The sequence below is a fragment of the Diorhabda sublineata genome, chromosome 3, assembly GCF_026230105.1.
Source record: "Diorhabda sublineata isolate icDioSubl1.1 chromosome 3, icDioSubl1.1, whole genome shotgun sequence".
NCBI classification, from domain to species: domain Eukaryota; kingdom Metazoa; phylum Arthropoda; class Insecta; order Coleoptera; family Chrysomelidae; genus Diorhabda; species Diorhabda sublineata.
The window spans coordinates 23,690,884-23,706,537 of record NC_079476.1 but is presented as its reverse complement, the minus strand read 5'-3'; the positions used below and the strand labels follow the sequence as shown (position 1 = coordinate 23,706,537).

At 30.0% G+C, this 15,654-nt stretch overlaps 1 protein-coding gene across 2 annotated transcripts in view; it reads right to left on the bottom strand.

Annotated features, from left to right (window-relative positions):
• The window catches only part of LOC130440957 (calcium-binding mitochondrial carrier protein SCaMC-2), a 29,925-nt gene that overhangs the window by 9,464 nt on the left and 4,807 nt on the right, over positions 1-15,654 (bottom strand). Inside the window, exon 4 of one of the 2 annotated variants that reach the window (XM_056774368.1) lies at positions 15,042-15,153. In XM_056774368.1, coding sequence (XP_056630346.1) covers positions 15,042-15,153 — 112 coding nt within the window. Of the gene's footprint in view, positions 1-7,488; positions 7,835-15,041; positions 15,154-15,654 lie in introns of those variants that run through there. The other variant, XM_056774369.1, reaches the window with a different exon arrangement.

Here is a 15,654-nt window from a genome sequence, read left to right as displayed (position 1 = left end):
AAAATTTAAATTTTAGTAAAAAAAAATGAATACCCCAATATTTATACAACGTCCTATTTCATACACAGTAATACGCGGTTAAATTTCGAAATCTGACAACAGCGGATGACGTATGCTACAGACAGTGAAATGATATTTATCAAGGTTCAGTGACGTCAGTGTCGCTAGGCGGAATTCCGTGAACCAGTTGCAATCTGACGTAATAAAAAGTGGAATTTGTCCGTCAAATTTTACAATTAAAATAACAGTTACTCAACTTTAGGACTATATCTACAGTTATTTCGATTCCGATGGTATCCATATTGCGTATTTTTCTTCTTAACCTCACTTTTTATTGTTCTTAGAGGGGTTTAAACAGCACTCTTTAGAAGTTAGACTTTAGAATGTTTTATAAAATATTCGACTACCACGAAGATATATTAGTGGGCAAGACATTTTAAATTTTTATCTAAAATTCAACGATAGATTTGATATTATGATAAATAAACTATTTCATTACAAAAAATTTATGAGGAAGCACTAATATCTACTTGGAATTATTATGATCTTATTTTTTTGACTGTTTTGTAACAAGTAATTGTTTGCAACATATTCGTAAATGACGACAACACGTGATGCTGTTGTTTTAACTTTTGGGAGGAATATCTTTGAACTTTGTCCTTGACGTTTATTTGAAATATATATATATATATATATATATATATATATATATAAAGGGTGTCCTAGAATATTAATATATAAGTAGATTTTAAAAGTTGATGTTCAAAATTACTATTTATAAACTATCCAATTTTGATTTTTGATTGTGCTTTTCTAATGAAGAATCTTTTTCTAATTAGACTAATGGTGTAGGAATATTTGACCACGAAATTTAAATATCAACTACCACGCGACAAATTTAAGTAGGTTAAGAGATCGCAAAGTGCCAGATATGAATAAAAATCGTAGATCATGGAATTAACATATTATCCTCAATTTTTGAATATAGGTTACCTCGAAACATTCTAAAGCTCAAATGAAATTGTTATTTATTCATATATATTGATTTTAAAACACTTATTTTACTTTACACAGAACTAACACGTTTTTCGTTTAATCTCTATCGATATTATGCAATCATCACGTGTTTTTTGTAGTAAGCAGTTAGTATATATGTCACTACATGGTTATTTTGAAAAATTAATCAACCTAAAACGTCGGTGTTTGCAGCACGACGTCGATATTTTCATCTACCGGGTTCGGAAGTTAAAATAGAACTGTTTATTCGTGCCAAGAGCCACTACGTTATATACCTTCTACGTTAGTTAGATCAGTTCAAATAATTTTTGAAGCAACTATTGTTTGTTATTATGTAGATAAGCAAGAGTTGGTATAAGTTATCATGTTAAAAAAATAGAACTGGACAGTTTTCTAACCACTTACTATCATCTTATGATTGATATAAATTATCTAAGATTCAACATAATTGAATGTTTAAGCATCTACAATAAAATTTACGAACCATATCCGATTAAAAGTACCGCCCTCGAGATGCGCACGAAATTCCTACCTTATGAGACTACTGACACAATGTTTTACGAGGGTTGTCTGAAAAGTTTTAGGAAGCCACCAGGTTCATTCATTATCCCATACACGGAATTTTTCTGTTTTTATTGTTAAAAAAACTCGGGAGTTGTTCATCTTAAAAAAATCTAGCAAACTATTGGAGGGAATTAGCTTGAAATTAGATAGTTGTTATTTGAAGGATTGTGTTACATTAGGAAAATATAAAAATTTGTTTTTGGTAACCTCTATCGGTTAGGAGTGTGTTGACGATTTTTAAAATCACGATTACGAATTGTTTTGTTCAGTTATTCAAATATTTCAAAACTAAATTTTCCTTTAACACGCAATTAGTTACAGCTAAATTCATATTAAATATACAAAATGTCATAAAATCAATATGAAAATTTAAATATTAAAACAAAGCATCTCATTGATAAGATAATATTAATTAGCAAATGTCCTTAGAAAAAAAGAGTTCAAAGTTCGACGTATTGATAACTTCTAGTTGGAAATTCAATGTAGATTCAAATAATGTGACTACTACCTATCGTTCATTAAACTATTTGATTATACTGAATGGTAATTATTACATAGTTCAGGAGCTGGTGTACCAATAAATTCTCTACTGTTTCGTTCAAGTGTTTTATAAGTGGCATACATTGTCCTTGCCTATATTTACATTTCAATTGAATATAATCAATTTCACTGCTCTTATAGGTATTTTATTATCTTATCCAATTTTTTTAAACGAATATTTCCAATAGTTTCGATGGATTTTTGTATTAATGATGACTTAACTGCAAAAACTACTATTTATGGTATCGTCTACATTTTTAGTTATTTTATGTGCATGAAATAAATCATTTCAATTTAGATTTAATTTACTTTAAATCACTAAAATGATTTTGTAAGACAATTGAAATGGTGGCGCAAGGTTTTTAGAATATTTTTTGTTGCAAAACTATAACAAGCTATTTGAAAATGGTCTTTTACAACGATTAGAATAGACTGCTACATCCACCCCACATTTTAAACTATCTAAGGGTTCTTCGGGTCGCGATGTATATGATACCCCAATATATACATACATACAACGTTTATAATAATATTAATTAATTATTTTGGACAATGATTTATAATATGAAAAAACTAATTAAGAAAATATCTGCATAAAAGTTGCAATATGGCCTGAAAATGTTAATATTATCCCCGTACTTTTGTTATTTTTATAGAAATGTCATGAGGAATAGTTAAAATATTTTGTAGACAAAGCGATGATATTGGGGGCCTTAGTATGAAAAAAAACAACATTTTGAGTCTGAGAGCTGCAATACGCGATCATCAAATTCTTGTTTGTTTCATACTAAGGCTTCCAATAGCTCAGTACCTATATTTTATTTAACTTTGAAAAACAAAATCTTGTAGTGATTAAACTGGATTTTTGTGAAACGTTTAATTAAACGAAAGCCCTCAGTCCCAATTTTTTTAACCTTCCATTAGGCGCGCGGGTATTTCTAACGTATTTGGTCGCGTTGTATCTAGCAGATACATATATCAAATAAATTTTTTTTTGTTATTATTATTTTTAATATATTAATACAGCAAATTTTATATGAATAATTCTTTTCTCCACTTTTAATTTAACATTTTTGCAAGTAAAAAAAAATAATTATTTTATATGTAAAATGTGTAAAATTTTAATTAGGTTATCGCCAGAACTAGGTTTAAAGTTACATTATTTATTTAAAATATTTTACAAACTTATAAAATTAATCGGAGTAATCACCCTCTTCAATTTCTCTATTATAACATTTATTACAAATCATATTTGTATGGAGTTTTATACATAAATGGATTCCACATTGTTTACAACAATATGCAGACACTGACGTTTTCTTATTTTCTACATAGCATGGTTCGCATCGCTTTCTTTTACTTGGTCCAGGTGTTGCCTCTTGAACTTCTTGTTGTGCTTCCAAGGTTTTGTAATTTTTGAGCAAATCTTTGGTTTGTCGTGGAAGACTTTTTATTTGGGCCCTCACTTTTAGTTGTTCGTCTAGCAAGGCTAGTCCTAATTTTTTCAAATATTCTCTTCTTGTGACAAACGTATGTTTGTTTCCAAGAAATATCACCCGCGAGTTGTTTCCAGCTACGTTCAGTTTTCCTTTTTTCGGGACATATGAAACTAACGTTTCATTTTTTGTATATCCAAATAAACAAATAAACACTTAAAAACAATAAAATTTACGTTTGGTTTACGGGTTTAGGGTGGCCAGGGATTGTAAAAGTGAAATCAGCCGATTGTACTTCTAGGAAAGGCTTCGAGATACATCTGTCGAGAACTACTGCAAATCTCTATTTTCTAGAGCAATTACATAAATAAATATTTACCAAAAAGTTAGCCATGTATCTCGTAGATACACGCGCGACTAATGGAAGGTTAAATGCATCCGTTTTATCGATGGAGTCTCATTTAAGCGACAAAACATTTCGATTCACATAATGCTTACTAATAATAACAATTAATAACTTTATCAATACTTTATACCAGCATCGGTTATTACTTCATAATTTTCAAACCAAAATAATCCGAAAACGGTACATAGTATCGAGTTTCATCAAGAGTACCTTTTTGGTGTGAAATTTTATTAAATTATGTTTAAATTCACTTGAAATTTTGCTTAATAAATCTAATATTTATGTTCAATACTACTTGGTAAAAACCGTGTAACTATGAGAGTCAGACTTAAAAACAAATTCATTGGATGTATCAGTTTCCAAAACATATTTGTATAATTTCGATACAATGTTGTTAGTAGTTGCGGCAAAATCGTACAAAATGTGTATAATTTCTTTTAAATACGGATGACGTTACGTACATTTTTTATTGAGGAAACCCCAAATATTTTTCAGTTTTCAATCTATCCTAGAAACGGAATCACCTCTTTTTGAAACACCCTGTATATTACAGTTAATTACTATTATTTCAATAATTATTTCCGATGTTGAAAATTATTTTCATTAATTCTTGGTCATTCTGTGTTATTTTCTTTACAAAAGCGATATCTTCAAATCTACAGATGTTAATTTTCACTTGGAGAATTACTTAATATGGAAGAAACGTTGCATATTAATTACAGATTCAGTCTTCGCAATCTGTAAAACGCAAAAGACTTTCTGTTCACCGGTCGCCATCTTCCCTACGGTGAAAACATGTAACCAAAAACGGTTTTAGTTGCGCTTTTATTTAAACGAGAAAGGAGTGCCATAGAATTAACAAATTTATTTGAAAATAACTGTCAACTGAACTATATTGAATTATTAATAAAATTTCTGAACTACGCAGATCATCAAAGTATGTTATTTATCGGGCATGTGATCTCAAAAATGTGTGACGACATATATATTTTTATCTTCGCAGATCATATAAGATGCAAAACAATTTTTAATAAGATAGAATTGAATTTTTAAAAAATGTGATGATATATATTAGATAAGTAACAGTAAAAACAAATCAATCAAAAAGAGGTGGTGCTCCCGTGACGCAAGATCCCCATTTGTTCAATTGTAGAGGTCCAAATTTTTAGTTTTTAACGTTTGGCCTCTCAGAAAACCCCTTAAAATTTGGTTCAATATCCGAGATACAGACCTCCAAAAATCATTAAAGCGGTGTCCTTTTGTCGCTAATCAAAATCTACTGATTTTTTTTTTTAATTTACAGATAGCACGGGAGTCTAAAAAAACCATTCGGAATGCAAATATTATGGGGTTCCTCAGGAGATTACAGGAGGGTGTTTATTTTTAACTTCAAACCGATCGATAATAACACTCACGAAAAGATTTTTCGTTTTTTGTTGCTAATTAGGTGCCGAAAAAACAATTTTTTGTCCTTGTCGATTTCGAGAAATTGCCATGCTAGCTTTACAATAAAAGGATTATTACCTAACATTCGATGCAGATTGAACCGCATCAATACGATTTGCTTTTCTAATTAATTGCTGTAAAACCGTACTAAATTCAAATTAACAGAATTTTCTCTAGAAAATTCAAATTTTTATCTGCCATGCTAGCTTAAATTTCGATTCGAATTTGTGAAAAACTGTTGTTCAACGTAGCATCGGTGGCTGATAAATCGGCCAGTTTTATAGAGCTGGTACTAAAAGTTATTGACATTCTGACATTATGCCCTGTAATGAAATGCGCATTTTCAATCTAACTTCGTATACATGAGCAAAAGTTCGAATTGTATGCTTTTAATAATTGGAGAATTGGAAGACGACAGATTAGATGTCTATAAAAATAGTAAGTTCGTAAAATGGTCGATGGTAGAGATTTTAACCCCAATTTATCTATGTAACAAACAAACCAATGTATGAAGGAAGATTCATGAAGACAGCCTTTATATGCTGAAGTATATCTCACATTTTTTAGCTGTCAGTATGAAAAACCACGCACAGAAAACGACATCAAGCATTGGGTAAGAAATCTTTCTACAGTGTACACTGAGAAACAAGCTCGAATTCTACACTGGCAAAAATAAATATTTCATTTTTGGTTTCGTATTTTTTAAGAAAATAAATGCGATTTTCATAATTTCACGTTGAAAATTAGGTATTTCAACTGCCAGGTTAAAACTTTTAATTTACTCATTTAATTAAAAACAAACTTTTCTCTGTATTCTTTCGTGTAATTTCCACTTAAAAACTATTTTGACGCCTATCTTTGGTTGAATTTAGAAGAACAGAGAAAATGTATTGTTATTTAAGTTATTTGCTTTCAATCAAACAAACATCGTATTAGATACTTTTACTTTTCGATAATCATTTATATTTACAAGATTTCAAAGTCAATGTTACTATCAAGGTAATATTTAAATGATAATCGACTAAATGGATTTATAATTGCATATAATCAAATCTAAAAACAGACGATTGTAACATAGAAACAATTTTTATAATAAATAAAATTTTAACCATTTGGCAATTACTAAGGCGTGAATTTTCTTATTTATTTTTGTATATTTGGGTCTGCCAAATTTCACATTAAAACTTGGATTTCAAGCACGAATCAAGGACTCTCATTTCATGATAATTAAATATATATCTCATTTATTCTTCTCAATAGCATTCCTATTTTATTGCCTAACATAGGTTTTAACGTGATAAATACTATTCATAAACTAAAGTTTGCAACAACTTTGTATTGTTAGTCATTTCATATGTGCATTATTAAATTATTTTAGTATAGTATAATAGATAAAAGTCAAAAATAATAATCAATTTATAAGATTTAAAGCAAGCCGTTTGAGTATTAATTATGGAAAAAGTTGTTTAAAATGTACATCAGACCATTAATTTATTGAGGATAATAACTACTATTAGTCATACCTCGTCACCTTCATGAAATTATATTTCAACTATTTGATTTCAACATAAATTAGAATTGATTTCACCCACGAGATTGAACAATATCATAGATATTTTGTTGAATACCTAACTACATATTTTAATTAACTAGGCCAAGGTAAGAAATTGGTAGACTAAATTCCTAACCTAACAATACTAAATACCCCAATCTCAACATAATGTGTTTAAATACATAATCTCAAATATTTAAACTCGTAATGATACCTTGTGTTGATAATCAACCTGTCAAACTTGAAAATTTTTATAATATTTATTAATTACTAACTTTTATGATACTAAAACATATCTTAGTTTGAAAAAATCTTTTACTTCAATAGCAGCAAAGTATTAATATTAAAAACAGTTGACCGATCGAAAAGATAAAACAGAAGAAATATAACACAGAACGGGAAAAGAAGAAGAGATGTAAAGCAACCAAATTCACAATACATTAAAAAAAATGGAAGAAAAAAAACTCAAATTACTTTTTATTTCAATTATGAAAAAACTAGACTTGATTTTATTCAAATTAGTTTACCTTGCATAGTTCTCTGAAAATTAAAACGAAATCCTCGACAATATCGGGAACGGTTCCGGTAGCCTCTTCGAAATTCATTTTAGATAACACTAGATACAATTCACTTGAAACACGCTTTCGCACTTTCTTTTACGTTACGTAAAATTTCAAAACGGTAACGGATTCTAGAAAAAAACTCACACGTGCGAAAATTACAAATAGCGAGCGTCGCCGGTGAATGGAGTAATGAGTCGAGAAGCCATTTACAATATGTTCGTTGAAGTGGGGACTGATTCGGCTACGTCTGAAATTCTCAGACACACTACTGACAAATAATATGCAGCTGTCTGTTTTATAAGTTCAGTTTTATCTGGCGATAACCGACGAGAGCAGGGGGGATTCGAGGAGTCAAATAGAACATTGTGACTTGCAATTTATATAAGAGATATTTGATTACTAAAATTTTATTGACAATATAATGTATATCGGTTTATTTAACTTAACCTATCTTGTATGAACGGCCTTTTGACACTCGATTACGCAATCTAGTGGCATAGATAGATTTAGGAGTCGGGGATTAAAAAAAAGTTTTCGCATAAATTTTTTCGAAAATAATGATATGAATGAGTTGAAATTTCTTGAAAGGTTTTATGTTTAAGTTTTAAGAGACAAAAATAAAACATGAAAAACGAAGAAACTAATTTAGAAATTCTTTTATGAACACAATCATACGAGTCATAATTAACAAAAAATGTGATCAACATCTAAATTACGTGTAAATATTGTTAACGGTTATTATTAATGTAATTCACATGTAGATTATAGAAATACTGTTTATATTCGTGAGTATTAAGCGTCTAAATTATTTTTATTGATAAAAGAATCACGTAGCGATAACGAACTCGGAAGTTACGAGGCCGCCCTTTCATGACAACTCCAGTAATAGGAAATATAGTGATATCTTCATACTTTTATAGTATATTTACTCAAAAATTCATTGTATATTCAGTCTTGTCTGGTCTTAGCTTTTGTCCAGAATATTTTCTCTTTATATTATCTGTATTTTAAACTATTTTTTTAAAAAACAAACTTTATTTTCATAAGTTTTAACCCCTAACCGAAAACGCAGCATTTGGCTATGCGAAAATTAGCAAATTATTTGTAAACGAACACGCTTAAAGGCGAAAACCCAGTAGCAGCACGCCACGCCACGCCACGCCACGTGGTGCATATGTTTTTTCATTTAATTAAATTGTTTACGTATACACTCAGCCCACCATACGCTACGTGGGAGGACTCAAAATTCTGACATGTAATCGACGCGTGTTAAGACACGTTAATGCCCCTCTCTTGCCTTTTTATACCAGTCTATGGATTCTTTTAAAAACTCTAGGTCACTGCACGAACTAATAATGCTTTTCATAACGTACTCAAAGCAATTGAAAATTTTATGTGTTAAATTATAGAATGAAATAAACATGGCGTGGGGTGGCGTGTTGCTTGTGGGTTTCGACTTTAAGACACGGTCATGCCATATAGGTGATTGGGGAGCTTCCTTATACCCCCATTTCAAATTTCTCAAGGTATTTAGATATATACAATGGAAACCTTTGATAGTGTTATATTATAAATAATGGATGGACCATCAGAAGGGTGTGTAATGGTAATTAAAATTTTGAAGGAAGAAACTGCGATACATATTAAAATAATTTAATATTTTAGTGGAATAAAACGGTTTCCTCTCAGGTTATCAGCAAAAATACTGACACGACTTTTTATTAACATAACATGAAATACTTCACACTTTTTAACAGTGATACCAACTAATAAAATAAAAACATTATTGATTAATACCAACATTTTGTTTGATATCCAAATATAAACACATACTAACAATACAGTGGGGTTTGATAAAGTCAAAGATGACTTAAACGATAAGACGAAATTCTAGAAGATGAGTATTTGCAATTCGAACATGACAGTGCTTGTGAAATTTAGAAAACGAGAAAGAGGATACTGCTAGTGGAAACAGGACATCAAAAATTTTGTAATAGGAAGACAACACTGTTAGCACAGTTAGAGAGAAACCTGCTAAATACGTGTAAGGTAGAAGCAAGCTTAGATGGTGCCGAAAGGAAGTTCGTCCCATATCGCACTAGGAAACATGATATTTTAATAAAAAAAGAATATTACATGGTAGAACTGGAAGCTTTTCTAGGGCCATTCATTGATTCTTACGAACGTTATCAAATCAAATTATGGAAATAAACCATCTCTTTTTGAGACAGATTGCTCGGGCGTGATATATTTCAAGCAATGATGAATCAAAAATGATTTTCCGTTCTTTTATCAGCTTTGAGGTATGACAATCCTGATACAAGAAGTTACCCGCAAGCAAGAAGACTACGTAGTCGCAATTTTATTAATTTTTAATAAATTTATAGACAATTGTCAAAATATTTATGGCCTGGAACAATCAGCGACAAGAGACGAAATTCTAGTTAGTTGTAGGTGGTTGAAGATTTTAAATGTATAAGCCCTAGAAGTCATGTAAATGTGGTATTAGGAGAGATAACTGACGCAGTCAATAGGATACGTGTGGGTTTTTAAAAAAGTTTTTTTTTACATTCGCATATGTTCGATTAATAGACTATTTTTTATTGATGGGTTCAAGGTTTAGACTATATATTTACATGGATTACTACTCCTTCAATTCTCTCCAGCAAAAAGAAATTGGCAAAATATTTCTTAGGGCTAACGTCAATCAGTTCTTAAATACGGAAATTCGTTTTATATAATCGATCTCTGTTGTTTTTGCATTTCATTTATCAAAGGTAAACGGAAATTATCGATTCTTGTTTAGTAGTTAAGGAATTACCTCGCAATGAAAATTTTCATAGTGTATTGTTTTTGGTTTTGTTCAAAGTACTTATCACCCGTATTACAAAAACTAAAATCGACGTCTATTTATAATTACAAACAGTTCAAAAGACAAAATCGAGGTTATTGTTAAAAATATTAAAAAAAAAACATTTGGCTACCGAATGTTGATAATATTTTTATCAAAAATAATATTACTGATACCATGTTGCTAACGTAAATTTGGTTTTTGTTGTTTAAATTTTTGAGTTTTCACGACACGAGCTTGCAAAATTAGATATTTTCAATAAATGTTTTTGTGTTAATATACAGCACGGAAAGTAAACACTCGTTTCTTCATACGATGTTATTTTTTATTTATCTAATTTATTATTTTTGAAAGTTAAAATTAGAAAAAAACACAAAGAAAAAATGGTATCTTCAAACCAGTATTCTTTATGGTCCATTTTTATGTACGAGAGTAGACAACTTTGACTCTAGCCACTTCAATGTTGACAGTTTCACTTCAATGATTTTGCATAACCTTAAATTTTTAATTTTCTTAAATTATTTGTTTTATTCGAAGTTTTGTCTAAATTTATGAATAACAATGAATGATGATGAAAAAGAAAAAAATTAATTCTGACATTGCAAATATCATTAAGTACATTATATTGTTCATCAGTGTTATTGAGAAAGTTTTGGATCTTATGTGGATCTACTTTGTTGGACTCCTCTTTCGGACTCGTTCAACAACGTAACACTTTCAGTCCTTGGTATACAAATATTTAAATATTATTCTAGAATAATGTAAATATTCCCTAAAATTTTCATTTCAGGGCCGCGTAAACGGCGATAATGCGGTCCTCTAATAGTTAATTAAAAAAAAATATGATAGACAATTGTTTTAAATCATTTAGAGACAAACATTTATGTAAAAGTGTAGATAACATAGTCGAATTAGTTAATAGTACGTTTGGAGTTGGGAAATCTACGATTTTAAGAAAGAAGAGAAATGTGGCGAGTTTCAAACAGCACTAAAGCTCTAGGAAAACCAAAATTCCATATAGAAAGTCGTTTAAAAAAAAGACTTCGAAGGAAAGTACACGCGTTCTTCTTTAAAAACGAATTTCCGACAGTAGACAAAGTTCTTGACACGGTTCGAGATGATAACGATTACACCCTGAATTGAGTTGAGCCACACTTTGGAAACTTCTATAAGAAAAAGATTTTCGCTGGAAAAAGCATTTCAGAAAGTCTTTAATAGAAAGAAGCGACATTGTAGTATGGAGAATAAATTACTTAAAGACTAAGAATAAAATAAGACACCAAGGAAGAAATATATTTTATTTATATTATAAAGCATGGATCAATTTTTTGCAAGACGAAACTATTGAACATAAACTTTTTCAAAAAATTGATCTAATGGTTTAAATCCACTAACAAGAAAGGGGCGCAGACTGATAATAGTAAATATCGGAAGTTCAAACGGTTTTGTTAGGGGTGGTTTATTGACTTTCGAATCTATTCGTTCTAGTGATTACTGTGAGGACATGAAAGCAGATATTTTTAAGGAATAAAGCAAGTTATCACTGGATACTTTTAGAAAAATTGTCCAAAACCAAGTGTTTAAGAAAAGATTTACAGAACTGGCTGAATTCAAAGAATATTAAGTTCTGCGACAAAAGAAGTCCTTTCATAAAGAGAAATTAAAAAAATATGAAATTGTAGAAAATCGTTGAATGACGATGTTTACATATCCATCGTACCATTGCTAATTAAATACGATTGAACTGGTATGGGCAAAAATAAAAAGAGAAGTTTCAAGAAAAAATGAGAAATTGTGGTGATATGATCGATTGTAAATATTGGTTTAGAACAGTTCATCTTCTGAATCTGATTTGAGAGAAGTAGCTCTACTTAACCAACGTAAGGTTGGTTAAAAATCCAAGTTTAAACCCTAAACTCCGATACATAAACTTGACTTCTATCGACCCTATTCATAAACTTAACTGCGTTAATCGGCATTTATACCTATAACACCCAGTTTTCTTCATACCTTGTGGAAAAATGAAACATTGTATAAAACATTTTTACCTTCAGCTGTTTGGAAGTTATTAGCAGATTAATTAGGTGAAAATATAATATATTCAGTATATTTAATGTTATTTCATACTCGAAACATAACTTAATAAAAAATATTTCAACTGTCTATTTAAAGAAGTGATAGATTATGAATACTTCGCCATTTTATTACTCTCTCATTCATAAAAATAGATTAGAATATAGGCTGAATTATTTATTTTAATGTGAACATATTTAAAATTGTTTTACGCTTTCGTAATTGGTTCGTTCACTACTTTTTTTTATTGAATTAATTATAAATTTCTTGAAATAGATCATGTGACGAAAATTTGTTTGTAATTAGAGTTATTAATAACTAATCATTTTCACCATAAATATAATCATTTACAAAAACTACAATCGATGTACTTTGCACATAATAACAGATAAATCTTTTACATACGTTTATGAAATCACACTAAATACCTATTGATGTAATCGATGTTTAGCAATATCGAAAATATTTATTGTTTACTAGAATAGTACGCAATTAACGGTTTTATTTTTGCATTATTATTCAGTGACGTCAAACAGTGTTTGGAAAGTGTCGAATTTGACATTGTCAGGACCGTATTCAGTATAGTAAAGAAAATTTTTTTACCAGACTATAACAAAATAATCGGTTCTGTAGGCACCATTATTCTCGTTCAGTGACGTCAAACAGTATTTGGTGAATGTCGAATTTGAAATTGTCAGGACCGTTTTCAATCGAGTAAAGAAAATGTATTTTCAAAATTTTTTACTAGACTATAACAAAATAACCGGTACTGTAGGCACCATTATTCTTGTTCAGTGACGTCAAACAGTATTTGGCGAATGTCGAATTTGAAATTGTCAGGACCGTTTTCAGTCGAGTGAAGAAAATTTATTTTCAAATTTTTTTACCAGACTATAACAAAATAATCGGTTCTGTAGGCACCATTATTCTCGTTCAGTGACGTCAAACAGTATTTGGTGAATGTCGAATTTGAAATTGTCAGGACCGTTTTCAGTCGAGTAAAGAAAATGTATTTTCAAAATTTTTTACTAGACTATAACAAAATAATCGGTTCTGTAGGCACCATTATTCTCGTTCAGTGACGTCAAACAGTATTTGGCGAATGTCGAATTTGAAATTGACAGGACCGTTTTCAGTCGAGTGAAGAAAATGTATTTTCAAAATTTTTTACTAGACTATAACAAAATAACCGGTACTGTAGGCACCATTATTCTTGTTCAGTGACGTCAAACAGTATTTGGCGAATGTCGAATTTGAAATTGATAGGACCGTTTTCAGTCGAGTGAAGAAAATGTATTTTCAAACTTTTTTACTATACTATAACAAAATAACCGGTACTGTAGGCACCATTATTCTTGTTCAGTGACGTCAAACAGTATTTGGTGAATGTCGAATTTGAAATTGTCAGGACCGTTTTCAGTCGAGTAAAGAAAATGTATTTTCAAAATTTTTTACTAGACTATAACAAAATAACCGGTACTGTAGGCACCATTATTCTTGTTCAGTGACGTCAAACAGTATTTGGCGAATGTCGAATTTGAAATTGTCAGGACAGTTTTCAGTCGAGTGAAGAAAATGTATTTTCAAAATTTTTTACTAGACTATAACAAAATAACTGATACTGTAGGCACCATTATTCTCGTTCAGTGACGTCAAACAGTATTTGGTGAATGTCGAATTTGAAATTATCAGGATCGCATTCAGTCGAGTAAAAAAATGTATTTTCAAAATTATTTATTTTATTACAACAAAATGATTGGTACTGTATATAAAGTAAGGTTTTCATCGCAATATTTCATGCAGGACATCGTAAAAAGACTAATTATTTGATCAAAAACATATTCGTTCTTTAATATACACAGTGTGATAAAAAATACGGTTAATAACGAAATAAAATTGCCAAGTACTGCTCCGGAATTCTGGAACTATGTTTTCGTCTCTTCTTAATGAAGATATTATCTCAAGAGGTTTGCCTTTCAACCCATTTTCCTATATAACCAAAAATACTAAATCTGGTGACTAAGACAGACGTGGGCATACATGACTTTTAGAGGCAAAAAACTTAGAAATCAAAAGTGACTTGAGGTGTTGTCATGATTAATAAGAATGCTGTTGACCCATTTTTTAGGTCTCACTCTTCGTATATGGTATCGCAAAAATTCCAGTACCTCAATCAGTTATTTGCACGACTTTGTCTACTTTTTTCATATTTTATAGACAGATTTTAACATGTTGTGAGCTTCTTCAGCATACAAAACGAAACTTAATTTGTTATTCAAGTTTCCCAACAGATACTGCAACACCAATTTTACTAAAACAGCTATAGTACTATACTGACAAGCCAGTACTGGTTCAAACTTGTCTCAACACAAGAGAGTTATAGAGATACTTGTAAAAATGAAGGCAGTGCTGCTATAAAAATTCTTTTAAAGTATTTTTTCATAACACATCGTAGTTTTTTCAATTTTTTTTAACTAATATAAGACTGAACTACAGATGGAATTTATACTAGAATATCCAGTAAAACTATAAAGAAAGAGAAAAATTTTTAATAAGTAGGTCTGGTTAACATAAATTAAGAATAAAAACTTACCGTTGAATGCCTCCAATATGTAATAAGATCCCTGATATTGCTACTAGGTGCCAATAGCAAAAAATCTCTCCATTCATCGTAACTAATATTGAGACTACCATCCTGATCCATTCTATGAAAAAATATGAAATTAACCTCAAAATATTTCCTATGAATAATATATTATTGTGGCTCTTAAGATAGAGAAAGGAGAAAACACAAAAAAATTAATAATTTGTTATCAATAGGGAATACCATTATGAGTAATACATAATAAAAAACTGTGTATATCTCCTATTGATGTTAAATTTTTTTTTGGTTTTGGTTTAACAAACTACAATGGTTGTTAAGCTGCTCTTGAGTGGTCTCTTCGAGTATCATGTAACGAAGGTTACTTTGATTCCCCTCATTGAAGTAATCTTCATAATTACATGAGACACAATAAATGCTTCAATGTCATATTATGGTGATACCATAATATCTGTGACATATTAACTTTTTTGTTTTTTTAACAAACTGCAATTGTTACTGAGCTACGTCAGGTTGTCATGAGTGATCTATATGGGTAAAAGAAGGTTATTTCAATTCCTCGTGTTGAAGTAATCTTCATAACTAAATTTCAAATGATACTTGA